This window comes from Miniopterus natalensis, chromosome 11 (genome assembly GCF_054644295.1).
Source record: "Miniopterus natalensis isolate mMinNat1 chromosome 11, mMinNat1.hap1, whole genome shotgun sequence".
Lineage (NCBI taxonomy): Eukaryota > Metazoa > Chordata > Mammalia > Chiroptera > Miniopteridae > Miniopterus > Miniopterus natalensis.
In genome coordinates, this window is record NC_142091.1 from 75,187,849 (window position 1) to 75,215,137 (window position 27,289).

At 56.7% G+C, this 27,289-nt stretch overlaps 1 protein-coding gene across 1 annotated transcript; it reads right to left on the reverse strand.

The window, feature by feature from the left end:
• Positions 1–678: 678 nt before the first annotated feature.
• CPT1A (carnitine palmitoyltransferase 1A) lies at positions 679–27,289 on the reverse strand. Its single transcript, XM_016213466.2, has 18 exons — positions 27,142–27,289; positions 24,743–24,882; positions 22,316–22,487; positions 20,567–20,668; positions 19,340–19,477; positions 18,384–18,461; positions 16,946–17,053; positions 15,950–16,037; positions 14,785–14,980; positions 13,731–13,919; positions 12,913–13,018; positions 12,107–12,223; positions 10,515–10,679; positions 6,476–6,610; positions 5,724–5,876; positions 5,001–5,114; positions 3,854–3,946; positions 679–3,074 (listed from the first exon to the last, which is right to left on the reverse strand). Exons 1-18 carry the CDS (start codon positions 27,280–27,282, stop codon positions 2,988–2,990), a joined length of 2,322 nt encoding a protein of 773 aa, XP_016068952.1. The 5' UTR covers positions 27,283–27,289; the 3' UTR covers positions 679–2,987.

Below are 27,289 nucleotides of genomic sequence, written 5' to 3' on the forward strand. Positions count from 1 at the left end.
GCCCGGCCCACCCTTCCCCGCCTTGGACTCTCTGGGTCCTCTGACTGGTTCTCAGCTCCTCCCACTGGGGTCTGATCTCCATCTGCAGCCAGGGCCCGGTGGGGTGCCCACTGTATTCCAGGGTCCCGAGCAGTGCGTGGCGCAGGCGGTGCGCACTCAGAGCTGGTGAGCCGGCTGCTGGGCTCAGGGGCCGCGTGTCCGCCTGTGAAGCAGGAGGCCAGGGCTGGACACCGTCAGGGCACATGCTGGGGTTGCCAGCTCCATCCCCGGTAGGGCGCGTGCGGGAGGCGGTAGCCAACCAATGATTCTCAGCATCGATGTTTCTCTCTCCCCCTCTCCCCTCCTCTCTCTGAAATCAGTAAAAACTTATTTAAAAAAATAAGAAGTTATGAAAACTGAATTCATGCATTCCCTGGACAGACAGCCACTGCACAGCTATCATGTGTCAGGCACTGTTCTAGGCACAGGCAAAGGAATGGGTGGAGAGTAAAACCCCACGCCCCTACTTAGCAGCCCCCCTTCTCAGCCAGGGTGCGAATCCAGTGCCGGCCAGTCTGCTCAACCCCAGGCCTTTTTCTTCATATCTTGGTTTCTCACCTTTGTCCCAAGTGCCTGAGCTTGGTATCTGACTGACAGCCTCCTTATGAAGAGGAAAAAAGAGACAGACAAGTTCTGTGGTAGACTGGGATTAATGCTTTTATTAATGATAACATTCATACTGCATTTCTAAGATTTACATCCGAAAGAGCGTACTGTATTTACATGCAATGGACAGTCCAAGCTAACAAATTCAAACCACGGCTCCGGTAAGACCGTGGTTTGTTCCAAATTAAATTAAATACATAACACTCTTAACTCTTCCTTTCCACATGTACAGTAAAAACCCACCCTTCTGCCCTTTGAGGAATATAAAAATTGCATTGACAATGGCACTGATTAGCAAAAATATTTAAAACCTGAGAGATAAGCCCAAACATATTTGAGTGCTAACACGTGTACATCTGGATGCTAGGTAATACAGACGGGTCAGTGGTCAATAATGCACGATTCAGGTGGCTCTGAGTGACCGACGGGGCTCCGACTGGAAGCCACACTGCCTGGGGCGGAGTGGGCTACTTCCCACACCTCCTGGGCTAAGTACCACAGACGAACAGGGGGCTTTCTTACTATGGTTGTTGTCATTTTTTTTTTTCCTGTTTTCATTTCTTCTTGCTTTTAAGAGCAAAAAAATAGTACCTTTGGCCGAGCCGGAGTGACTCAGTGGTTGAGCATTGACCTATGAACCAGGCGGTCATGGTTAAAGTCCGGGTCAGGGCACAAGCCAGGGTTGAGGGCTCAGTCCCCAGAAGGGGGTGTGCAGGAGGCAGCCCCATTGATGATTCTCACTCCTCATTCCTCTCTCCCTTCCTCTCTCTGAAATCAATAAACATTAAAAAAAAAAAAATCTTTGGCCCATTCAGACGGGGTTTTACATCTCAACGTGGTCATAAACAGAACATCTGTGTGCTCTGTGGCAAGTGCCTCTCCTCCAATAGTTCAGCCCCGTCTCATGTCACCGGAGTGCAGGCCTCTCCCGGAGGTAAGCCCAGTTAGGAAAAAAGTGGTTGGAAAAATAAACACACAGTTTTTCAAGTGGACAGCTAAGCTCATCACAACAGCCAGAGACAGTGGAATTTCATTCCGGGATCCTTTCTTTTTACATTAAATACTGAAGACGACTCAGTGCGTAAGTGCTTATTTTGGTCACTCACCCTTTTTCGATAAGGCTGGGCTGAAGGGTGGGCTGGGTGAGACCCAGCACCCATCGCCCGTGACGTTTGAGCTGGTCCCCGAGGGCGCACTGCTCCCCACCTGCTTGGGAAACAGCAGGTCCTCTCTCACCAGGTGGGAGAGAACGCCCTCTGCCTGGCACAGCGGCGCTCCCTCTCCAGACCATTCGGAGGCTCCTCTCCCCCTTTCTCAAGTTTTGTTCCTCTCTCAGGGGCAGGAGTCACGGCCTGCTTGCCGTCAGCCTGGGAAGCAGTGCCGCTGAGGCACACAGGGTATTTTATTGTTCAGGGAACGCTCCGGGCGCACAATCTTGGACCGCCCATCCAACCTTCCCCATTTCTGACGCGCGCCCGCTCTCAAAAGGCAGGCGCGCCGGGGGAGCCCACGCAGCTGCCCCCGGGAGGGAGCCAGTCTTCCTAGGGGCCGGGGAACCGCAGAAACGTGCTATTTAGGGGTCAGCCGCCCAGGAAACAGGGAAGGAGCAGGACACGCGCAACTCCACCTAAAGACTTTGCAAAACAAGCTCTTCCTGGGTCCCCCCGACATTCAGGGCCTCCCGATTTTAAGGCACTGGGGTTTGAACACTCGTGAGGTCGGGAAAACTACAGATGCGCAAACTACGTGCTTGAAACGCGGACAGGGGAACACACAGGTGACCAAGCCAGACGGGGACAGTTACCCCAGGGACAAAACTGTTCAAAAGCGCAGCGTTTGAAGTTAGTGCGTTACATGTGCGTCCATCGGCTCTTAGCTGTTAACATCTTCAACCCACACGGCGCTTTCTCTCTGGACAGAACAAATGCTTTCACTCTGAAAAAATTAAACACCCATAAGTACCAGGTACCGGGTTGCCACCGAGGAAGTGTGACTGCCCCGTTTCCAACACGTGTGAAGCCACCACCCCACTCATTCCTTAATGAGCTCAGCGATATTTTCATCCCGCAGCAAACACGAGGCAATGGGAAGACTTTCGGGGGGCTCTTCCTCAAACGTCCCCCGAGTCAGGGCCTGCCTAAAAGGAGTGGGGTGATACTTCACACAGTGGGGTGGCTGTTCCAGAAACCCTAGGTGGCAAGGAAAGTTCCGAGTTTTTAAGAGCAATTTTTCTTCCTGAACTACGATCAGGAGTAATAGCTACTTTTCATTTGTGGTTTTTTGTTTTGTTTTGTTTTGAAAACAGACGAGCTCCTTTTCCTCTCTGGCAGCCGTCCCGGGAATTACTTTCTGGAGTTGGGGCTGAACCCAAACAGGCTGATGATGTCGGTCATCGCCTGTCTCAGGTGCTTCCCGAAGCGATGAGAATCCTGTCGTTGGAAAACAAAAGAGCGGACACTCGTTACAATGCGGCAATTTCCTCGTCACAATGTGGCAGTTTCCGCTCTCCAGCCTCTTCCCTGGTAACCTGACTCCAGCAGAGAACAACCTTTGACCTTTCTTTTCTGCCAAGTCTCTAATTGACTTCAGGGCTTAGTCATTCAGTGGCACGTCCTGGGGACTCGGGGAGGGTTCAGAGCGGAGCAGGTTGTGTGTGCTGTGTGGGGGTGTTTCTGAAGTGCCCCTCCCATGCTGAGGCATTCAATTCCACATACAACACAGTAGGTAAATGAGTCACAGTCTCCCCTGTTAGTGGTGACTGGGCCTTGCTGTCAGGAGATGCACAGTGTGGAGGGGACAGACTACAAATAAAGATTAACAGTGTCCTGCCAGGAAGCAGGGCCCGTGGCCCACCACACAATACGCAGACCCCGCTTCGTCGTGTGTGTGTTTCCTAGCGTGTGCACACCAATCCGCGTCCACCCTCCAATGTCACAGCATCTGAAAGTCACACGAGGTCTCCGACACTAAGATCTACAACCACTGCTACAAGCAAACAAGCATGTAACCAAATCAGACAACTGCTTTAAAAAACAAGGCCCAGAGAATTTAAAAGTTCATTAATTTAAAAATTCATAATTACTTCATGCAAACCAAGTAAAAGTACGTAAGCCAATTGAGACTCGCTGTCAAATTAAGGACACGCTCCCCTTGAAAAAGGAAACGGTAAAAACACCCCATCTTTGGAGAAGGGGACTTGGGCGCTCACCGTCTCGGGGCAGGAGAACTTGGAGGAAACGTGGAAATTGATGAGGTTCTCTCCCACCAGGATGTAGGACACGCCGTAGCCGTCGTCGGCGACCTGCAGAGCAAAGCCGCGGTGTGAGCTCAGGCGGGACGAGGCGCGAGGGGCGTTCCCACCCCCGGCCACGGGACCCCCGCCACCTGCTTCCCGGCCTCGGCGCTGAGCGGCCCGCGAGCGCTTTGCGAAAGGCAGCGGAAAGGGAGCTGGGCGCCGGGTCCGCCTTCTAAGGAGACCCGTGTGACGGGCAAGACCAGCCGTGTTCAGCGTAGGAAACACGGGAAAAACCCCGGTCATGGCGACTCAGGGAACCAGGTCGCATCTGATGGTCTCGAGGGTCGTGTTCTGAAGGGAGCCTGGCTGACCCGCAGGACACTGAAGATGCATTTAGGAAATCCAAGCTACCCTGCTGGTGTGTGGCCCAGCTGGCTGAGCCCCACCCCTCTCGTGCACCAAAAGGTCGCGGGTTCGATTCTCAATCAGGGCACACGCCCAGTCACCAGTTCAATTCCCGGCCAGGGGTGTGTTCGGGAGGCAACCAATCAGATGTTTCTCTCTCTCCCCCTCTCCCTTCCTCTCTCTCTAAAATCAGTAAAAACACTTAAAAAAAAAAAAAGTCCAAGCTAATTACCGAGGATGTTCAGGGCACAGACCGCCTGACTGGTTTCCACGGCATGGATCTTACCTGTGGAGACAAAATGTTCTCCACGCTCAGAAACGGCAGAGCTTGACTGAGCTCATGCTGACGCCAAGACTACCGATGGCTATTTGCCTTCTCCGTGCTGTGGTGGTTTTACCAAAAAACCTCATCAGAGGATGGAAACCGTGACCCGAGAGGAGCAGCCTTGGAAAACGCAAGGACACGGCTTGCCAATCTACCATCCGCTCCAGGACGTCTTGGTTAGAAAGTCACACGCTGAGGGAGCCCAGCTGTGAGCTGGGAAAATGCACGGAGCTTCAAGGCGAAGGTCGAAGTTCTGGAAAAGCTACTGGGGGTGAGACAGGTGCTAACGGTGAATGAGCTGAGGGACATGAGCCCCCTAGGTGGCAGGGGACGGGCACATCCTGGTCCCGGGACTTAAGGCTCTGTACACACAGAGGACCGTCCACTTACCGGCCCAAAGCCCCCTCCGCTGGACACATACTGCGGATTCCTCTCCAAATCGAACAACTCCACCTGCTGCTGAGGGGTCTGGCTGGTCGACAACCTCCAAGGCTCGGACAAGACCTGGTGAGTAAAACAAGGAAGCATTCCCATGACACTCTCCCAGTCCCCTTCTCGCTGTCCCTGGGGGGCCGAGTGGGAGACAAGAACAGGCCTGCTCGGTTTTGGACTGTTCCGGGGCGGAAACCTGCAGACGGGGTCGAGCAGGTGAGGACACCTGGGCTGGAGGGGCCAGCACCAGCTAATGGTGTCTCCGGAAAGAAAGGTGGTGGGAACACTGGGAATCGTGATGGGGCCGTGGTACCAGCTCCAGTGAGCCAGAGGCTAATTTTCAGAATTTTTTCAAGCTGCTTGTGAAAAACAGCCATTCCTAGAAATTAAATTTTATACACTTAAAATTAAACTCTATTAACAACACAGGTAGATGAGACATACTCAGGGCTTATCCCTCCGTAATTACTTCGGTACACGGTACTATGACCCGCGCTCTGCTGGTTATTTACGCCCGTAAGTCAGGAGGGCGATCGGAGAGCAGCCAGGAGGCCACAGCTCCAGTTTCCCCATTAGGACAACGGTTAAACCCCAAGACCCACCGTTTGTAAAGCTGCCCCACCCACTAAGCTAAGTTTAGCCGACGAGCCCGGAGGAGCTGCCCAGGAAGGCGTGACTTACCTCCTTCAGGAAAGGGGACTCGACGGCCAGGTACTTGGACACCACATACAGGCAGAAGAGGTGCCGGTCAATGCCCGAGCCGGTCATCGCCAGGCGGTACAGATGCTGGTGCTTCTCCGACGCAATCTTGAACTTGCGGAGTCTCTGCTCCAGCTGCAGGACAGGAGGGGCAGGCTCAGGGGGTCCTTCTCCGCAGCGGTCCCTCGGGACACCGGGAATGAGGCGGCTGGAGGTGTCCCGGAGAAACAGCCAAGGAGACCGGCCCCTCCCCCAGGCTGTGGAGGAGCACTCTGGGGGTTCTGGGGGTCCCCTGTGCAGCCCGCCTGGCGGCATTACACCAACGGGACGGCCACTGCTTCCCGGGCCGCCGGCGGGATGTTCGAAGGCAGCGCAGAGGGAGCCCGAGCCCCGCCTGCTGGGGCTGCAGCCACCCGGGCGCACGGCCCCCCGGATGCTCACCCCCTTCTCCCTACACACGACCACTCACAGCGCCCTGAAGCCCAACCCCCAAACCCCAGGGCCTTGTTCGTCTGCTGTGCGCTGAAGACCCTACGTGGAGTCGAAACCTGACCTGGAGCAGTTACAGGCGACACAGGACCGACAGGAACGTGAACTGTCTGCGCGTCCCGCCCGGTCCCGTGAGAGGGCGAGGGAGGGAGGGGCTGCGCACCGAGTGGCTGGATGAGCAGGTGCGGCCCGGGTTCGACCAGAGACCCCGGAGTCCAGGAGAAGCGAGGAGCCCCAGCCCTTACCGTCTGGGAGGGGTCCACCATGGCGAGCACGAAGCTGCAGGACTCGACGGTGCAGGACCGCACGGTCTCTGTCCTGCCCTCGCGGAAGAGCCGGGTCATTGAGGCCTCGTACGTGAGGCAGAACTTGCCCATGTCCTGGGAAGGAAAAGGTGTTTTCGTACGAGGCCCGGCAAGAAAGCAAACGCGCGAAGCGGCTGGTTAAGGTCCCCAAGGAAAAGCGGACTCCGTGTCAGACCGAGCTTTCAGCCGCCGCCAGGTTTCACGCGGGGTTATCAGCAGGCGGGGGGGACGCCGTTAGCTTTCCAAAGGCCGGGGGTCCGTTCCCGGGTGCAGCTGGTGCCACGGCACCATTTCCTGGGTCTCCCACATCTACCCAAGTGTGAACAGTTACGGGCCGAACATGCCACAAGCAGGTCTGCATGCAACAGTTTTAAATTATTTAAAGATGGGAGGAGATATTCCACCATAGTTGGGCGATGGTGAGAACACCCAGGAGAGACACCCAGGTTGCAGCAAGAGTGGGGACGGGTCAGTAGGGCTGTCCTTCAGCAGGAGGGCAGGCGGCCAGAGCCTGAGGCACAAACAGCGCCCCCCACTGGACAGGAGCGAAGGTGACACGGGAGGGAACAGCTGTGGGACTGGCAGATGGGGTGGGGAGCAGACAGGGGGTCTCTCTGGAACATTCTCATTTTTGGGGTGAAACAAGAAGGCTGCCCGCTGAGAGTAAGGGCAGGGAGAGGTGCTGGAAGTCTGAGAAGGGATGCGAACCAGGCATTGAAGGGCACAGAAAGTAGAGAGCCCAGGGGCCACCAGAGTCACTGCTCGTCGATCAAGTGAGAAGAGCCAGGGGCTCGGGGTTCTCTCTGGCCACACCGGCTTCTCGGGAGCAGGATGAAGCAGGCAGAGAGCTGGGCTGTGAACTGGGGTGGCTCTGCTGTGCTTGGGGCCACGGGCCCGAGGTAAGGGATGGTGGGGATCAAGCTGGGGAAACCTCCGGCTGCGGAAGAGAAAAGGGAGGGCAAGACGGGGGAGCCTGGGATCGGGTCTGGGGCTAGAAAGGGGACTGCGTGGCCGGCAGAAGAACTGGTGGGCCTGAGGTGCTGTGAGGACAGGCCAGCAAGGGCTCAGGGGGAAGCAGCGGGGGGTGAGAACAGAGGCGGGGTCCCAGGAGCATGTGACACCCAACCCCACACACACTGTGCGAGGAAGTTACTCAGTCTGCCCATGGCCACCAGGTGGCCCAGGGACGGGCAGGTTCCCAACACAGGCAGGAAACTGGTAAGTGGCAGTTTGTGGGCCCAAATTATTCCTGACCAGACCACACCCCGGGCTTTCAGGTGCCCCCGGCACAGGCCCAGGTAACGCCAGGGTGACCGAGGATGCCCTGTGACACAGGGGAGAGGGTGCCAACACCAAGCTGTGTGGTCCAGGCCTACGAGTGGCCCCTCGGGCTCCTCCTCTCCCCGCGGCTGCTGGGGCTGCTGGGACACTCGCCACCCCCCGGGTCCCGCACAGGAAGCGAGCGGCCTGGGCGAGGGGCCAGGGGCCTGCGGTGAGCCCATCTCGCCCCTGTGACTGTGCACCTGCCTCCAGGGGCCACACTGAAGGCTCCTCAGACCTCAGCAAAGACCCACAACTCGCAGCCCTTGTCCCTAATGCGCCATCACTCGGTTTCCCTCGGATGGGGTCCGAGAGGCTCCAGCTCCTCATTTCACCCGGTGAGCAGGGTCCTGGGTCATTCATCAAACAGGCCTTTAGAGAGCCTCCCACAGGCCCCCTCGCTACCGTGTCCTCGAGGGGACTCCTCGTGAAGCAGGGGCAGTGGGAAGGGAAAGGTGAAAGCATTAACTTGCCTGGCCAGTCTGCTCAATGGTTAGAGCACCGGCCTGCGGACTGAAGGGTCCCGGGTTCGATTCCAGCCAAGGGCACGTACCTGGATCGCAGGCTCGATCCCCGGCCCCAGTCGGGGTGCATGGGGGAGGCAACCAATCGATGTGTCTCTCTCACATTGATGTCCGCCCCCCTTCCCCCGAAAAGCAATGGGAAAAATATCCTCTGGTGAAGATTAAAAGTAATAATAAAAAAGAAGAAAGATAAATATAAAGTGCACGTTAGGTATTTTAGTCATTCAGTAAAGGTTAACCGGGCACACAAGATGCAACGATTTATTTGCAGTCAACTTGCCAGAGTCACACCTTGTCATGCACTAACCCATGACCGAAAAAGGACCGTCTGAAACCTCTCGGCAAACACGGAGCATTAGTGTCCAGGCCCCTGAGAGCCGAGCTCGTGACGCCTGCGGCCCCACCTAACCTGCCGCGGCCAGACAGCCGCCACCAGGCACCTCCAGCGTCTAGCGAGCAGGGTCGACAGACACCGTCTACAGGACAGCCACCCGGCCAGCATGAGAGCAGGCCGGCTCCGCACCGGGACCGCCGCCTGCGCCCACTGTGCGGCGGGGCGCTTCTTCCCGCTTCCTAACGGAAAATTAAAAACATGACCAAAAGCAGGAAGGGAATGGCTATAGACTAAAATTATGACCCTGCCCAGTGTCTTAAAGAGTAATTGTGATACAGGCTTATGCAGAGAAATTAGAAAAAAATTTAAGAAAACAAAGGCCGACCTTCACAGCACCAACCGCCAACCCTTCTCATCTCTCGTTTCTCGCTTTTCTGAACAGTAGAGCGAGAGTGGGAGACGTTTTCTGTAAAATGCGGGTGGAAACTGTCGCAGCCTTTGTGGGCCGGACAGTCCCCGTCTGAGCTGCTTTCGCTCAGAAGCGGCCGCGGACAATCTGCCACAAGCGGGTGTGGCTGGGGACCCACAGGACCTTCTCTACGAAACCCTGAAAATTCATTCATTTGATTTTCACGCGTCACAAAACCTTCCTCTTCTTTGGGTATTTTTTCAGTGATTAAAAATGTAAAACCATTCTTAGCTCAGGGGCCAAACTCAGGGAAAGGGCTGATGGGGCCAGGGGGCAGCCTGCTGGTCACTGTAACAAAGGACTGGCCCTCACACCGCGTCACGACCAAGCGTTTTCACAGAGAACGTTTCATAGTTACGTTGCGTTCACTGCAGGCGACCAAGTTTAAGACGTTTCACACGGCTCACCTGAGATTGCTTCCGATTTTTACGGAGGGGCTCAGACAGTCCCACCTTGGTGCACCTGTCCCCAAAGGACACGGTTCTCACGGGAGGACTGCGGGCTGCGCCACTGGACGCCCCGGCCGCCTGCAGTGTCCTCTCTCCTGAAGCCCGGGTTTCTGCTCCGACTCAGTTTCCCCATCAGGCCGTTTACTTTCCCCCAGATGGAGCCAATCTCCCCAACGCCGTTTACTAAGCCAGTCATCCCTCCACCGGGCTCACAGTCGGCGGCCTCTATGGCCTCACCCCTAGAGCCACGGGCTGGATACTGACACGTGAGGACATTTCCCAAGTGAGGAAACAGCTCCTGTGACTAAGTGACCGGGGATGGGCGTGTATTTCAAATGCCTTTTTAGTGTCCGTCACGTGGCTCGTTTCTTCTCCCATCTAGTAACATGACCTATTACTGGATTTTCTAATATCCACCCCCCCCACCCCCCATCCCTCGCTGGTACAAGCTGTAGCTGGCGATAAGGAGTTTTGGAGACTGGTGGAGTCCACTTGCTGAAGTTGTTTCAGGCTGTTTGCATCTATAATCACGAGTGGATTTAGCCCATGTCAAAGGTCAGACATCCAGTCACCTGCCCTAAGCATTTCCACCTGATCAAACCCTGGGAGTCGAGCTGACTTTAAGGTGCGGGTCTCCCCTTTGTGGAGCAGTGAGATCTCACTGTGCTTCACCCCGATTCTCCTGTCCCGTGGGACACGGGGCATTGCCAGCACCCTGCAGGGGCTGTGCTAACGCCTGTGGCCCGGCCCCGTGGAGCCACACCGACAAGGCCGTGCCCCTCCCAGGACAGGTCCTCGCCCAGCACGGCCTGGCCTCTCTGGAACAGGTCCCCGCCTCCCCGTGCAGGAACCAAGCCCCCCACGGCGCCCCCCGAGGCTTCACCTTGTAGTGCGCCAGCTGCAGGGCCAGCTGGACGAACGCGTCGGGGCTGGTGCGGCACTTCTTGATCAGCCCCTTCCCGAAAGTGTCGAAAGGAAAGGAATGGAAGTCCACGTCGTTGGCCAGGAGGTTGGCGCTGGTCAGGGACGTCTCGATCACCTCTTGGCACTGGAGGGAAAGGAGAAAAGCTTTCCTTTGTGGGGGGAAGTCGGGCACCCACCCGGAGGGAAACCACAGGCTCGCCTCAGGGCAGCTCCCAGAGTTGCGGCTTAGAGACAAACAGCACGTCTTCTCGTTGGTTCTCTCCTGAAAGCTTATCCAGGGGCTGCAATGTGTCAGCAACACGCACCCGCTCCTCCTCCAGGAGCTGTGGGGTCCCCAACGCAGGCAGAGCACAGGTGGGATACGGGGGCTTCCTGGTCCCAGGGGGACCCCAAAGGGCTTTCCCAACAGCCACGGATGTGTTTTGTAAAATCCATTATTACACCGTGGTGATCGAGAAACCCATTTTAAAAAATACACGGACTGTGATCCAACCACACAGTGGAAATGAGCTTCCGAGTCGTGACATAGTGCGGAGGAGTCTTAGCTGCAGACGGCCAAGCGAGAAGAGCCAGCCCGAGACAGCTGGACGGTAGCACCCCGACCAGCGACGTCTGGCAAAGGCGGAGGAAGGGAACGCAGGCCGAAAAGAGGCCAGGGGCAAGGCTGAAGCCCTGGACCTCTTATTTTCTACACCGAAAATGACTTCTTGCCCTCAGTGACTTCAAATCATACAATTAGACTAAAAATCTGGTGTAGCCCTGGCTGGAGTGGCTCAGTTGGTTGGAGAATCGTCCTGTACACGGAAAGCTCAGGGGCGTGATTCCCGGTCAGGGCACATTCCCCGGTTGGGGCCTACGGGAGGCAGCTGATCAATGTTTCTCTCTCTCCCCCTTCTTCTCTCTGAAATCAATAAGTGTGTCCTCAAGTAAGGATTAAAAAACACACACAAACCTGGTGTATGCTGAGGTCTGCACGGGTGCATTTACGGATATTTTTAAAAACAATTTACAGCCAGAGGGTTTTAAAAGTACGTTGCTGAAAATTGTTCCTTTCATCAAATGAGAAATAAATATTTTTTTTAATTAAAAAAAAAATTACTTTTTGGGCTCCAGGAATTCCTGCTTGGATTAGATGAGCCAAATCCTGGTGTCTCCAGCCCTAAAATTCCTTCCGGAAAGGCCTGTGCTGAATGAACTACATCTGAGAATCCTTAGGAGAAACAAACACGATAAATGAGCGACTTAGAGCCTTTCAGCTCTAACGAAACTGAGTCCGCTTTTCACTCACTTTTTCACTGTGATGTGTAGCTAAGTCTGCTGGAAATCTCTCCCTGACAACCTCAGCTAAAAGCTTCAAACGGAATAAGTATTTACTGGGTTTTCCAAGGCAACAGGAGCCGGAGCCACTCCATGGCCCCAGCAAACATGCGTCAGGTGGCCCCGCACTGAGCGGTGGACACTCCGGAAGGGCTGGGAGATCCCCGCCCCCGGCAACCAACACCTGTGAGTCCCACCCCCGGTGACCAACGGCCGTGTGACGGCCGCACTCACCTCCTCCGGGATGTCCCACTGCAGCCGGGTGGGGTGTGGAATGTTCGGGTTGGTGTCCCCTTTACAGTGCCCGTCCTCCAAATAGCCCAGCTGAAAGCTGTCGGTGGCCAAAACGTACTGTTGGGGAAAAAGAGACATGTGGAAAGTCAGAGAAGTAACAGTTCACAGTGCTACATAAAACGTATTTGCTGCCCGGCCGGTGCGGCTCAGTGACTGAGTGTTGACCTTTGAACCAAGAGGTCACCGGTTCGACCCCCAGTCAGGGCACATGCCTGGGTTGTGGGCTTGGTCCCCAGTAGGGGGCGAGCAGGAGGCAGCCGACTGGTGTCTCTCATCGATGTTTCTCTCTCTCCTCCTTTCCCTTCGACTCTCGAAAATCAATTAAAAAACACATATTAAGAAATAAGTTAAATAATGTGGTGAAAGGCATGCTGTGTTTTTATAAACCAAGATTTTCAAGTGCCTGCTTCTATCTGGCCTAACACTTGGCAGGTTAGGAACATCTAGAAAATACAGCAAAGGGCCGGTGTCTTGCAGAATAAATGGAGCTCTGGCTCCGCCCTGAGTCACTGCCACTCATCCTCCGAGCTCTGTCAGGAGGTGGCATCACCTGTGTTTCCAGGTAAGGAACCCAATTCGTGGGAAACGAAGCCCCGAAGCCTCCGGGTGCTGATTTAACTTTATGCGCAGCGCCAGTCCCTGCTGGAAACTCATTATAGTCACACAGCTGTCACAACATGGAATTCACTCCGGGGGTGCATTTCCAATAGCCACCCCTTCACTCAGGTTAAACATGCGAAACTCACCTCCCAGAGGTGCCCCACGATGGGTGCGTCGGCCCAGGAGTGCTCGGCGTTCATGCCTATTTTCCCGTTTTTGAAGACGATAAACGTGAAAGACTTATCAAACCACCTACGGGAAACAAAAGCGTTCATGGAACTTAAGTGTCGGGAGACACAAAATAAACAGAAGCTGTAACTTTATCTGATTCTGGATGGGCTCCCGGACTTTGCGCCCAGCCCTCGAAGAGTTCCCAGCGGTCAGCAAACCTGTGGAGTGCCATACAGGCTCACACAGGACGCGGCCTGACGTCATGCACGCCCCCCTGGTCCAGACACACACACAAGCACTCACGTCCTGGGCACCGGACGGAGGACAGGCCGTGTTATCGTAACGGGCAAGGGCACATGATGGCAACTGTGGGGAGACGGGAGGCTGCCGTGCCTGCGCCTCCCCCGTGGACTGCGGCCCCCGCTTACAGGTAAGGAAAGGCGGCTCTGGGGATGCAAACGCCTCACGCCCGTCCCAGGGCCACGCCCACACCCAGGGCAGGCCCGGGGGGCCGGCAGCCACGCAGCCTCGCTCACCAGCATCTCAGCGGAGGTGGGTGCAGAGGGCAAGAGCCTTAAATTTGCTGCCTCAGCTGTGTGTGTGTGTGTGAGACGGACAGACAGGCGGACTGATTTAGACAAGAGACAGTTTGGGTGAAGAGAGGGAAATGAAAAGCTATACTTTCACACTAGCCTATTCCTTCAGGGTGCAGGTGCCCGAGGCCGGGGCGGCCACACACGCCTCTCCCACCATCACGGGCAGGCGGCCGACTCCCACCAGTCGAGGACGGTACCTGTCGAAGCACCTGCCGTGCAGGAGGGACTTGGCGTAGCTGTCCATGGACGTGTCGGGGTCCTCCCTCCTGTACCCCTGCTCGGTCTCGTCCAGGGTCACGAAGAACGCCGCCTTCTCCACGGCGTCCAGGGACTGCTTGTTCTTCCCACGAGCGAAGTGGGCTTGGCGACACCTGGCCCAGGGCACCCTGCAGGGGGAGTGCGGCTCAGCCTACAGCAATCTGGCGGCGCCGCCTCGCACGTGATGTTTGCCACGGCATCCCTCTCCAGGCCCCGCGGGTGTTTAGGAACTTTTACGTTCTGGCAGCGGAAGCCGCGGCCAGGCTCTGCTCCGAGCCTGTTCCGCGGACGGCTCACTGATCTGCACGACCGCGCCCCTCTTTCAGATGAGGAAACCGAGGCACGGAAATGAGGTCACAGCTACTGCGCAGCAGGGAGGGGTTCAAACCCGGGCCAGCCTGCCCCAGTCCACACTACTAACAACACAGGACATCCCGAGATGAGGGACAACTGGGAGCCACGTTCGAAGGAGTCTTCTCCCTCCCACACGTGGACCTGACCTGACACCCGGCCGTGGCTTCCCCTGATCGCTCCCCGCTTCTCTCGCCCAGGCCTTCCCCAGGTCCTGCGCCCCTGACCACGTCCAGATCACGGTCCTCTGGCCTGTCTCCCATCGTCTTCTCTCCCCGAGTGCTTGGGTGAGGTACCCGTGGTGCCAAAAGGTCCCTAAACACGACGGGTCCCAACACCCTCCCCGCCTGGACCCCTGCCCACTGAGCCGGGAGACGAGAGACAATGGGCATCTGTGCAAACGGCTCAGGTAGGTGACGCGGATAACGCCCCACCCAGTAAACATCAGGGTGAATCCTGACGGGCGTGTGGGTCCCGGGCACCCCCACTCCTTGGCAGCACCTGCCCCAAGGCGCCTCCGTCCAGCTCACAGCCCTGCTGATGCCCATTCAGCCCTCGGGACGTGAGGCTCGTTCCCCAGGACACACGCCTCCCGCCAGACGAGAGCCCAGAGGCTCCCCCACAGCCGGAGGGGCCACGCACCTTTCTCCCGCCGTGAGGGCCGCCAGCTTCGCCTCCCCGGGCTGAGGCTCGGAGGGGTCGTCCAAGATCCTCTGCATCTGCTGCTCGAGCTCCCGGGGCCTCAGCAGCCGGCCGTCATGGTACAGCCAGACCTTGAAGTAGCGCCCCCTATGGAACACCACGATGTGCTTGCTGTCCCGGACGTGCTGGATGGTGTCTGCGGCGGGCATGGGCGAGACAAAATCCACAACGGGTTAAAGGGGGGGAGACAGGCACAGGCTTTTCCACGGCACGGACTCTGCACCCCACACGCCTCCACACGGCTCCCGCGTCCATGTCTCCTGTCTGTGGGGTGTTAAGTACAGGGTCAGAGCTGAGCGCTTTGGAACCAGACAGGCCCGACCCTAGGCTCTGCTCGGCCACCCTGAGACGCCTGGGCTTGGGGCAGTCACTTAACGCTCCCTGAGCCTCCACTGTCTCATCTGTAAAATGGAGCTACTAGCGTGTCCCTCATGTGGACGTGAAGGGGCTAAGAGACAGGATCTTGCCCCTGGACTTAGAGGCAGAGCCCTCAGCTTCTCACTGTGTGTATGTCAGCTGTGGGCTTGTCACACATGGGCTCTGTTAGGTTGAGGTGCATTCTCTCCACTTTTATTCAACACAGTACTAGAAATCCTAGCCAGAGCAATAAAGCAAGAAAAAGAAAAAGGCATCCAAATTGGAAAGGAAGAAAAAACTGTCATTCTTTACAGATGACATGACATTGTGTACAGAAAACCCTAAGGATTGCACCAAAAAACTGTTAGAACTAATAAAAAAATTTAGCACAGCCCTGGCCAGGTAGCTCAGTTGGTTACAATGTCGTCTCAATACGCCAAGGTTGTGGGTTCAATCCCCAGTCGGGGCACATACAGGAATCGACCCATGAACCCATGAATAAGAGGAGCAGCAAAAACCGGCGTTTCTCTCTCTTTCTCTAACGATCAATAAATTCAAAAAAGTGTATTTAAAAATAACTCAGTATAAAATTACAGGATATAAAAATCAGTTGCATTTCTAGACACTGATAACAAACTACCGAAAAGAGAAATTAAGAAGAAAAAAAAATCCCGTTTGCAGCTGCATCAGAAAGAACAGAACACCTGGGTCTGGGACGCTGGCGAGAGGCCCGAGGCGCCGCACTCACCGGTCTCCTCTCCCGGGACCCGCGACGTGTTGAACATCCTTTCCCACTGCGCGGAGCAGAGCGGGACCGTGGACCCCAGGAGGAGAATCTGCGACAGAAATAACGCGTCGAACAAGCGAAAGCTCCACAGGGGCAAAGGAGCACGTTGACGGCTCCCAGGTGACGCTGGCTTGTGTTCGGGGCACGTGGCGAGGTCGGGCGTAATCTCTCCCTAACTCCGTAAGGAAAAGCAACTCCTGGGGGCGCGGGCGTCCCCGGGGACGTGCTGGGCGACGCCAGCCCACAGCCGCCCATGTCGTCACCTAAACAACACCCTCTAACCGGTCAACACGTGAACCGACGGTATTTACAAAAGAAATGCCTTGTTCCTCTTGAGTTCAACATCTAAATCATTCTCCTTCCAAAGTAAATAAGGGGCAGGGGGCGAGGTTGGAAGGACGCAGGGATTGAGCAAAAAAGAAAAAAAGAGAATTCATGGGCACGGTCAACAGTGTGGTGCCTCCCGGCGGGGAAGGGGGCCGGTGGAGGCAGGAGGGCGTAGAGGGAATAGATGGCCATGGGATAAATAAAATAAAATAAAATAAATAAAATAAAATAAATAAAATAAAATAAAGAATTTCCTTTGTACTAAAAATAAAGTAAACAAGAGTTTCCTTGAGAGGCAAGTTACGTAAGTACATCGGCCGTATCCAGACCAAAAAAAAAAAAAAAAAGGTTCACCCCGAGTGATTCCGTTTACGTGACGCTCTGGAAAATGCAGAACAGCCGAGAGTGAGAGGAGGCGGTCGGGGTCACGGGGCGCAGACAGGGACGGGAGGAGGGGGAGACAGAGGTCACAGGGCGCCCAAGGGGACAGCGTGCCCACTGCCCTGACCCCTGCCCGTGGGGGTGCACGCACACGTCGGGACTCACAAACTGCAACGAATCCCCCCCCCCCCCCCCCCAGTGAAGCTGGTCCTGAAAGGGCATCACTGAAACCGCGGTTTGCTTGCTGACCGGCTTGAGCTCCTCCCGGTCCAGCTTGCGTCTGTACAGCAGGAAGGCGTGGATGGCGTTGCCCGCCCTGGCCGCCTGGATGTGCGTGGGCACCACGTACAGCAGGTCCTGGAAGGGAAGGCGGGTCAGCGGGGAGCGCAGGGCGGGGCACTTGGCACTGAGATCGCCCCCTGGGGAAACCGCGCCCGCGTCTCATTCCCTGCACTCTGCCAACGGCACTTAGCATTCTCATCGTTTCCCTTTAATCCTCACTCGCGCATGTTTTTACTGATTTTTAGAGAAGGGAGAGAGAGACACACACATCAATGTGAGAGAGATGGTCGACCAGTCACCTCCCGAACGCACCCCGACCGGGATTCGAATCCGCAACCTTTCGGTGTGCAGGACGATGCTCCGGCCCACCGAGCCACCCGGCCGGGGCTTTTTTTATGTTTTGTTAAGAACGCAAACCCCCGAGGAAGTCTTGGGTTCATGAAGGTAACAGTACGTTTTAAAGTTAAAACTTCAAATGACTGGAATTCAAATGGAAAGGCGGCAGCGGGGCCCTGTCCCAAACACCCTCACGCGACGGACGCGTAAGGAGAACACGGGGAGAGAGAAGGCGGCCGGGTGGGGAGGGCTCCCAGGGGCAGCAGCGGGCCGGGGGTGGCCTTCCGCGCCCGGCGGCACGGCGCCCGCAGCCTCCCGAAGCTGCGGGACACGTTCCTAAGGGTCACCTTCCGTGGCGGGAAGAAAAGGCCGAGGGACGTGGGTCTGCGCCCACGGCGACCCCGCTGGTGCAGGAGACACGCTCCGGGGAGGAGGGCGCCTGGCGGGCAGGTCCCCTCCGAGCCCCGGGCCAGCCCCGCTCCCGCCGCCCGAGAGGGTTTCTGACGGGGAAACGAGAGCAAACTTGAAAAACGCAGAAGGAAAGAGCAAACAATGGTGAGAAATACAGAAAAAAAGGGGGGCGAAGAACAGAAAGGGGCAGAGAAAGAACTGGACTCGCCGGGCACCAGGCTGAGGGGCTTCGCACAAAATACCGACAGGCGACCTGTGCCCCCCCAGACCGCCAGTGTCTCAACAGGCCAGACACGGGAAAATGACACGTGACCCGCGACTCCGTGGCGTCCCGGGGAGCCGGTCCCGCTCAGCGTGCGGGCTGGGGGTCAACCCCCCGAGCCCCTCTGGCGGCGGCGCAGCGCTGTTAGGAAAAGGCGGGGCTCCCGCTCTGATGGGGGGAGTCGGGGTTCCTGCTTCGACCCAAACTCCCTGCAGGAGCTCAGTGCCCTGGAGCCACCTCGTAAACACAAAAGGGCGTCCCTGTGGCTCTCTGGTGGGGGGAGTGGGTCCTGGGCTCCCGGGGGGGGCATGAAGCCTTGGGCAGAGGGAGCAAAACGGGGGGCCCGGGTGGAGCCCCCGAGCTTCCCCAGGCAGCCGGCAGGGCCCGAGGACTCACCATGGCGTAGTAGTTGCTGTTCACCATCAGCGGGCCCCGGCCTCGGAGGTAGATGTATTCCTCCCACCAGTCGCTCACCTGTGGGTGCGAACAGACACGTCGCTCAACAAGAGTGACGCAGGCCGGCGGGGCCGGGCGCTTCGTGCAAGCAAACGGGAGACGGAACGTGGGTATTTTTAAAGTCGTAACGTAGATAGCGGGCAGATCACCTTCATTTTACAGATGGTTAAAAAAAAAAAAAGCCCAGTCTGGCCAGCGTGGCTCCGTGGTTGAGCGTGGACCACGAACCTGGTCATGGCATGATCCCCGGTCAGGGCACATGCCCGGGTTATGGGCTCAACCCCCAGTGGGGGGCACGCAGCAGGCTGGGGTTAATGACTCTCCCATCACTGATGTTTCTCTCTCTCTCTCTGAAGTCAATAAAAACATATTACAAAAAAAACACACCAAATGGAAAATAGTGACCAGCGTCAGACCCGTCTGCTTGACCCGCTTCCCGGGTCCCCGGCTGCAGCCACCTCTCAACCCCAGGCAGCTCCCTTTCGGAGCCTCCCGCGTCGCCCTCGCTCCCCAGCGGGACACCCCGATATCCCCCCGCGGCAGCAACCGCTTCCTGACCAGGCGCAGGAGCCTCTGGACAGGTCACAACCTTCCGGACCAAGACCACTGTTTTTTACGCCGTGTTGAAGCGCTATCCGCACAGACAGGTGTGCGGGTAAGAGGCTAAGTGTACCCGTGACCACGTTTAAGAATTCCACACACCTGCGCGCCCAGCCGCGCCCGCTCCCAGCCCCGCCCCTGGCTGCGTCTGGGGCACAGCCAGGCCCCCCCCACTGGGTTTCACCTGCCGGACGCCCCCTCCGGCCACCACGCAGGGGAAGCCCAGCTGCTCGGGGAACTGCCCCCTGTTCTCACACAAAGAGCCCCCTCAGGAAAAGTCATGCACGTGTGCTCACATAATTGGTGGCCCACCAGGACTTCAGCTTCAGGTACCACTGTAATTTGGGGCCAAGGCTGACAGCAAAATCTTCGGCGAGGGCCGTCATCCGCTTGAAGTCGGCCTCCTTCATGAGAGGCCTCACCGACTCCAGGTACTGGGGTTGACGGGAGAAACACGCCAAGTTACAACCGCTTCCTTAGAGAACACGTACGCACACGGCAAAGACGGAGGCGCCTTCCCCCAAGGGGGTCTGCCGGCCCTCGCGCCCGCTGGCTAACCCCGGCGCTAAGCGACGTTTTGGGTTACTGATAATTGAACGGTCACGTGAGCCTTTTCCTTTCGTGTCCTACGAGCTCCCCAGATCCTGCGCCGCCAGAAACTCACCAACGTGACTTCCGGGTGGACAAGATCCCTGTGTGGTTACCAAGGAAAATCCCAGTGGCGTCTTCCCTGTGTTACCTGGCCCCTAACGAGAGCCCCGCTCCCACCGTGGCTACGACGTGATGACACCGGGGAGCGCCGACCGTGGGGCAGTTCTGCCCCAGCGCCCAACACGCCAGGACAGAGAGGAGCAGCCGGAATAAAGATGGGACAGGACGGTCCCGCCACCAGGCAAGGCCAGCTCTCCAGGTCCGGATTTAACAACATTGAGGACGTACGTAATGCCGCAGAATTATACACTTTCAAACGGCTAGAACGGCCCCAGCCGGGTGGCTCGGCTGGTCGGAGCGCCGTCCCTTACACCAAACGGTGGCAGGTTCAATCCCCGGTCAGAGCACGTGCCCAGGTTGTGGGTTCGAACCCTGGTCGGGGTGTGTATGGGAGGCAACTGATCGATGTCTCTCTCTCTCTCTCTAAAATCAATAACCATGTCCTCAGGTGAGGATTGAAAAATAATAAACTGGCTAAAATGGTCATTTTTATATTATATTTGCCACAATTTAAAACAATTAGTAATGGAATCCAGCAAAGCCACTGAATTGGACACTTGGAGGGAATTGTATGGTATGTGAATTATCTCTCAATAAAGCTGTTTTAAAAACTTGCCAAGTCGTTTCTCTACCAAACTTACGCCTTTTATTAAAAAAAAACACCTAAGATGTGCTGATACCTTAGGGGAAACGATTCCTGCAATGGCCCTCGGGCACTGCTGGGAGTGACCCGTCCCAACGACGGTAAATAAACCGACAACTGCCATTAAGTCAGAGCCCCCAGCCCCGCGGACGACTGGAGGGACACCCACCCTGCTCACGGTGTCCTTCACCGAAGGGACCGGCAGGCGCGGCAGGGACGTCTGAAAGCTGTACAACATGGGCTTTCGGCCCGAGAAGATCTTGACCATCCCCTTTAAAAAAAAGAAAAAAAGATGCAGATTAAAAGCCGAGACGATCGGAAAGATCTGACACCAGTTCTCAAGGGTCTGCGACGTCCAGGTTCCTGGGGGGGTTCATTTCTCCTCTCGTCTGCTTTCTGCCCCAACCTCACCGGCCTCAGCAAAGACACAGGTAACCGGGGACGACAGCCAGGTAACCCCAGAGACGAGCGAAAGCCTAGGCCTGACGGACGCCTCAAGGCGTCCCACCCAGTCCCGAGGTGTCCGGCTCCCCGGGGTCGCCACCTGGCTGCTCCCCTGCACGTGGCGCAGGTTCACCCACCTACTCCTGAGGCTCCTCGTTTCGGGATCGGCTTGAGGCTCTGGCAACAGCGAGGAGGGGCTGAGCCATGGAGCCTGGACCTCCAGCCGCCCCCGGAGCAGCAGTGCGGCCCTTCTGGTCACTGTGGCGCCCAGTGGCCAGCACCCTCGCCTAACAGCGGCCCTTCCTTTAGGCCGCCACGATCTAACCCTGGTGTCATAACCGGTCATCTCACGCAGACCGGACCGCGACGGGATTTCCAGGGCTCACGGGCCGCGTGGGGAGGGGGGCGATCCCTGATGCTGAAGGGCGCCGGAACCACTGGGCAGCAGCTGTGAATGTCACCCCGGGGACGGTCACTGCACCTGCTTTGTAAAGCGTGGGAAACCGCCTCTGCATCCCCGCTGGGTGTTAAATTCTGCTTCTCCGGAAATCGGAAAACTCAGTCTAAGCAAGAGCCGGAGCCGGTTTGAAAGAGAGTGTCAGGCGGGGTGTGCGGTGGGCTCGAGAACGGGGTGGCTCCCGGGCCTCTCACCGGCGGCCCCGGGAGGGCGGCGATCAGCCCACAGGTGGGGCCAGCGTCGGCCGACAGGGGCAGACACCCCCGCGCCCGGCGGAGGGCGGCGACTCTCGGGCCAAGGGCCTGGAGAGCTGGTGGAAGTTACTCGGAGCTCAGGGCGAGTCAGGGAGGCCTGGAGGCCTGGTCAGCGGGGAAGCCACTTAGCCGTGACCTCGAGTTAGAAAAGCGACAAAGAAGTGGCGCTTTCTATTTCACGGACGACCTGAAGGACCAACCTAACGGACATGAACGTGAAACGTTCAGAACTCCCTAACATTCACGAAAACATTCTTTGGCCCGAACTTATGAGTCACGGTGGAGTCATCCTCTCAAAGCAATTAGAGGTCGACTCCCGAGTCGCCAAGGTCAACGGGAGAACAGGTCTCGTGAGGATCTTTATGTATAAAAAGCAAAAGCCCCCCGCACGAGACACCAGGCTAAGGGAGATGAGCCAGACGCCGAAGGACAAATGCCACGGCCTCACTGACCTGTGGAACCTACAACGGCCCGCGGGACAGGCCAGCGCACAGAACAGGGCCCGCCCGGGGCTCGAGAACAGGGGCGCGACTGGTGAAGGGTACAAAGCGTCAGCTCCAAGAAAGGAGTCAGCGCTGGAGACCCATGTACAACAGGGCCTAAGGCTAAAGGAGAAACGGGGGGGCCGGGGAAACTTTGGGGGGCATGTGATGTGTGTCACTGACAGTGGAGACGGCCTCCCAGCAGGCTGCCCAGGCCCCAAGGCCACGGCCTTCCCGTCGATCACGGGACCCCCAGCTCTGCGCCGCCCGCGTTTCATTACCATCCAGACTTTGGTGGCGCGGCTCATCTTGCCGTGCTCGGTGAACATCCAGCCGTGGTAGGAGAGCAGCACCTTCAGGGAGTATCGCATGGTGAAGATGAGGGCCACCCACAGGCCCGTGCCGAACAGCACGCCGCTCACCACGTTCTTCGTCTGGCTGGACATGGAGCCCCTAGCGCGACACGAGACAAGCGGGGGACGTGTGGGCAGGCGGGAGGGGCCGCGGGCAAGGCCTCCGAGAGACGCCCCTCGCCACGGGCCACGGCAGCCTCCCGTGGCCACGAATGAGACAGCAGGCCCGGGATCGGGCCCGACCAGAGAGGACACGCAGAGTAGCCCAACCGGCGAGGCGCGGGTGCTTTTCTTCTCACCTGGAGACGAACCAGCCCGGTCTGCTTTCGGGGCCCTGGAAACGAGGGGGGCTAGTTTGTGTAACGGGGGAAACGCACCACTTCCTCCAGGGCCTGGGAGGGTGCTGTGACGGGCGAGGCTGCGGCGAAGCCTCGGGTGGACCTGCGTCTCCTCGGCTGGAGCTCAGAGTGTCCCCTGCTGTCCCGTCCACCCCTTAGGGCGCTGTTTCTCGAACAGGCCCCTGGGTGTCATCCATACTCACAAGACACTCAGATCACTTGGCAAAACTGTTACCTCAACTGTTCACAGCAAACATGCAACAACGGAGAAACTTACCGTACAGAACGATCTTTTAAGTAATAAAGACAGTATGTTTCCATTTGCTAAGGAAAGGGACCCATTTTATGGCAAGGGTGAGACTTCAGAAATGGAGAAACGCAGGCCAGTCTTTGCGGTTTTGCTTTTAGTTTCAGTTGTTTTGGGGATAGCGAAATATTTAAGAAATAAACACTAAGTGTGCCTCAAGTGATCAAAACAACCAACACGCAACCTGAAGGTATTTCCAATATTTGGAAGCCACCCCTTTATCACTTTGCAACACAAACACCTCTTCAAGGTCAAACGTGTTTGCTTCAAAACTTAACATCGTTCACGCGGCCGGCGTGGCTCAGCAGCTGAGCACCAACCTGGGACCCAGGAGACTGCGGTTCGATTTCACGGTCAGGCCACATGCCGGGGTTTCGGGATCGATCCCGAGTGGGGGGCGTGCAGGAGGCAGCCGATCAATACTCTCTCATTGCTGTTTCTCTCTCTCTCTCCCCCTCTCCCTGAAATCAATAAACACATATCAAAAAAAAATTTTTTTTTCTAAAACCCATAAATCTCAATCTCAAGTTGAACTGTCGCCTCTCCTGGAACCCGTATGTTCCTTCCCGATAGTCTAGTCCACAAGCAAACTGGACGCAGGGAAGTGAGAGCCTGTCTCTGAGATGATCCCCATTTTTTAGATCCACGCGTTACATCACCGCAGGAAACAGACACACACGCTTACTCAATGCAGGAAAATCCTATCGTGTTTCAGCGTAACAAGTAAATGACGCTTCTGGGATGTTTCACGTGTAGACACAAAGGCCCTTCAATAAAAAACAAGAGCACAAGGCTCCTGCACAGAGTGTGGTCCTTCTGCGGCTCCCGGGCTGAACTCACACAGGCCGCTCGCACCCTGCGCCTCCCCCTCAGGAAGATGCTTCCAGACAGCCCCAAACCTGGGCTTTCTAAATTTGGAACAGGGATGGCCCAGTTACTGCAAGTGGTTTAGAGGGACAAAGAAAGAAATCTTAAAAACATCCAGATGAAAAGGGCTTTAAAGAGCCAATACTGCTAAATATAATCCAGTGTACAGACACAGCCCATAGTTGAAAGTAAATTAAACACCTGTGGTCTGAAAAGCAGGTAGGACTAGCCCAGTGTCTGCAGGGGGTGGGACTGGGGCCCTTGGGAACTAAACAATGAAAGGAGAGAGGCCAGGACCGGAGTGACCAGAGCCACAAGAGGTACGAGGCACCTGCCCGGGCCGCCCAGCCCGCAGGCAGATCCGGGAGCCCGGCAGGTGGCCAGGGCTGGCACGTTTCCCTGAAACGACAAGGAGCCTCCAGCCTGGGCCTTTGCAGATGCTTAAAAAGGTGTGAGCCAGGGCACTCCAGGCAGCTCGAGGCTGCCGGGGACTCGGCCCGAGTTGAGTCCAAGGGCTTCGGAAGGAACAGTATTTAAATCCGACCAGCAAGGTGCTGGTTTGTGCAAAGGCCCAGAGCTCATTTGCGTGGCTCAGACCAGACCCCAGCACCGCAGGCCGGGCCCGGGAGCCAGGTGGGCACACACGGGCTTCGTCTCGTCCCTAAAGGACTCCAATGCCACACACAACTCCTGGCCCCAAAACCAAGCCCGTTCATGGCATGAGGACGGGGGGACTGTTGTTTCTCTAGTAACAGACCTGAAAGGTTAGGCAGTGGGAGCCTCAGCACCAGCCCAGGATGTGGGGTGACAGCTGACGTGAGAGCAACGCGAAGGATCACTTACGTGGTGTCAAGGGTCCGATTGATCTTCGCGATTATCCCCAGCGAGGGGTCAATCTTGGCGTACATGGTGGACATCACGCCCACTACCACGATGAGCCAACTGGACGGGCTGGCCGGGTACACGCCAGTGATGATGCCATTCTGAAAAGAGACAGGCCGTGAGGGGTCCCTCCCACAGCGTCGCAGGGCCCCGGGAGGGGGGGTTTGCAGCGGGGGACCACACTGTCGCTACTGAAAACCTACCCCGGAGGCTCCAGCCGCAGCTGCTCCAACTCCTGTCCAGCTCCTTCCCGCCCTCTCTTCTGAGCCAAAACCCTCCCTTAAACAGTTTCCCCCAGAGCGACCCCAGGACGCGAGAATCGCCCGGGTCTAACGCAGATTCCCGAGCTCCGCCCAGGCTGAAGAATGACACCCGTGGGTTAAGGCCATCACTGAGCCAGCCGTGAAGTCCTCTCCCCAACCTGCTACACCCGAGATGCCCGCGACCCCCTCTCCAAAACCACCCCTCACCCCCGACTCGAGATGCCGCTTAACCCCGAAGTATTTACAGGAGACCTCACTGCAGGTCGAGAATTTGCTGTAAGGGACTTCAGCCCCAACCCCCCCCCCCAAAAAAAAAAACCCCAAAAAGCAGCAGGAAAGGGGATGGAAGGTAATGAATCAGAACTGGCAAAATATCGCCAGCGGTGGAAACTGGGAGGGGAGAGCGTGGCTCCTTCTCTTTACTTTTGCGTGTGTTTCAAAACTTCCACGTAAAAGAAGCCATAATGAGATTGATTTGACCCAGACAGTGGGTTAAAAGCTCTCAACGCTTTATCCGAGTTTTTTAGCAGCGACTCGTGTCCCTACATATTACTTCCATTGGGATTCCCACTGTCCAGAGGGAAGAGATTTTTTTAGGGGGGGTGGATTAAGCTAAATTAAAATGGAGGGAGGAAGGCTCTAGATAAAGCGTCCCTCTCACCATGCCCTCCCCCTGCAGCTGCTGGCAGCCCTGCCCACCCCTCGCTTTTCCTCTGAGCAATGAATCACAGGGTCCTCCGGTAAACCCTTTGGGACAGGGGGCCATGCACTGTTTCCTATCATTTATTTTCCCACCTACTGGCCTTGCCTTCTCCGCTGCACAACAAGGTCTTTAAAATCAGGGACCACATCTCCACTGGGCTGAAATGAAGGACACACCCCTCTGCCCTTCCACTTTCTATTTCCCACCATTGGGAGGTAATGAGGAGCTCTGGGGGCAAGGCCAGCTGGGCAGACTCCGCCCGCCCTGTAGGTGGCGCTCTCCTCCACTTCCAGGGGCCATGAGAGCGTGGAGGGGATGGGCTGGGACCCCTCCAGCACCCGGGCCCAAGACCCCCAGGTAGGCCCACCTCTGATGTCACTGCTCTCACCTGCTCTAGCCGCTGGCCTCCTGCTACCCTCTAAAGACGAAAATGAATTAAAAATACCAACTGTGTGATCTACCCCTGGGGGTTGAGTTGACGCCTTTTCATCTTGCTTGAATTTCTAAAACATGGCATTTATTTATTCCTTCTGTGATTTTTATTTTTTCCATCACCATTTATTTCCCCTATAACCTTCCCCACGTCCACTCCCCCTTCTGTGATTTTTAAAAAAACACTAAATTAGAAAACAAGACATGTGCACCCTAGCCGGTTTAGTGCAGTGGTTAGGGTGTTGGCCCATGGACTGAAGGGTCCGGGGTTCAGTTCCAGCCAAGGGCATGTACCTCGGCTGCAAGCTCCATGCCCGGCCCCGGTTGGGGCATGTGTGGGAGGCAACCGATCGATGTGTCTCTCACATCAATGTCTCTCTGTCTCTCTCTCTCTCCTCCCTTCCACTCTCTCCGAGAAGCGATGGAAAAGATATCCTCAGGTGAGGGTTAAAAGAAAAACAGAAACACAAGACGTGTGCTTAAAAACAGTGAATAACATTCCTCTCTTTCGGGTAAACAGAGCTGAGAACGTGGGGCGTTAGCTGTGCTTGAACCTACACGCGTATTTCTCAATAGCGGAATATTTTACAGCGGGCCACCCGCCCCACAGACTCCCTGCAGCTTCACGCAGCCAGAAACAGTCCTGCTTCTAGAAGGTGAGCAGGGGACATCGGCTCTTGTCCTTACTCCTGCTTCTACCGAGCAGGCCACTCACCCTTCTCCAAGCCCCGACTTCCCCGCCTGCCCGACAGGGTGCCCCGCCGGCCTCCGGAACGTCTCAGTAACTCAGGGAGCCCGTGTATGTGAACTCGAGCCCGAAGTATCACGAAAATACGAATTATGTGCCGATTACGGCTCTGGGATACGGATGCTTCCGGCGCTTCGAAAGTGCCCGGAGGACGGCGCTGTGTCCCCGGGGACACGGCCCAGATTAGGCCCAGATTAAACAGGGACCCGCAAACCTTGAATCTGATGAACTTCTTCTTCCAGGAGTGCAGTCCCGACAGATAGATCTGCTTAAGGGCCTCGTGGCTCAGCCGCAGGTCGATGCCGTCCGGGGTGACGGTGAACTGGAAAGCCACCGCTTGGTGAGCTTCTGCCATCTTTACA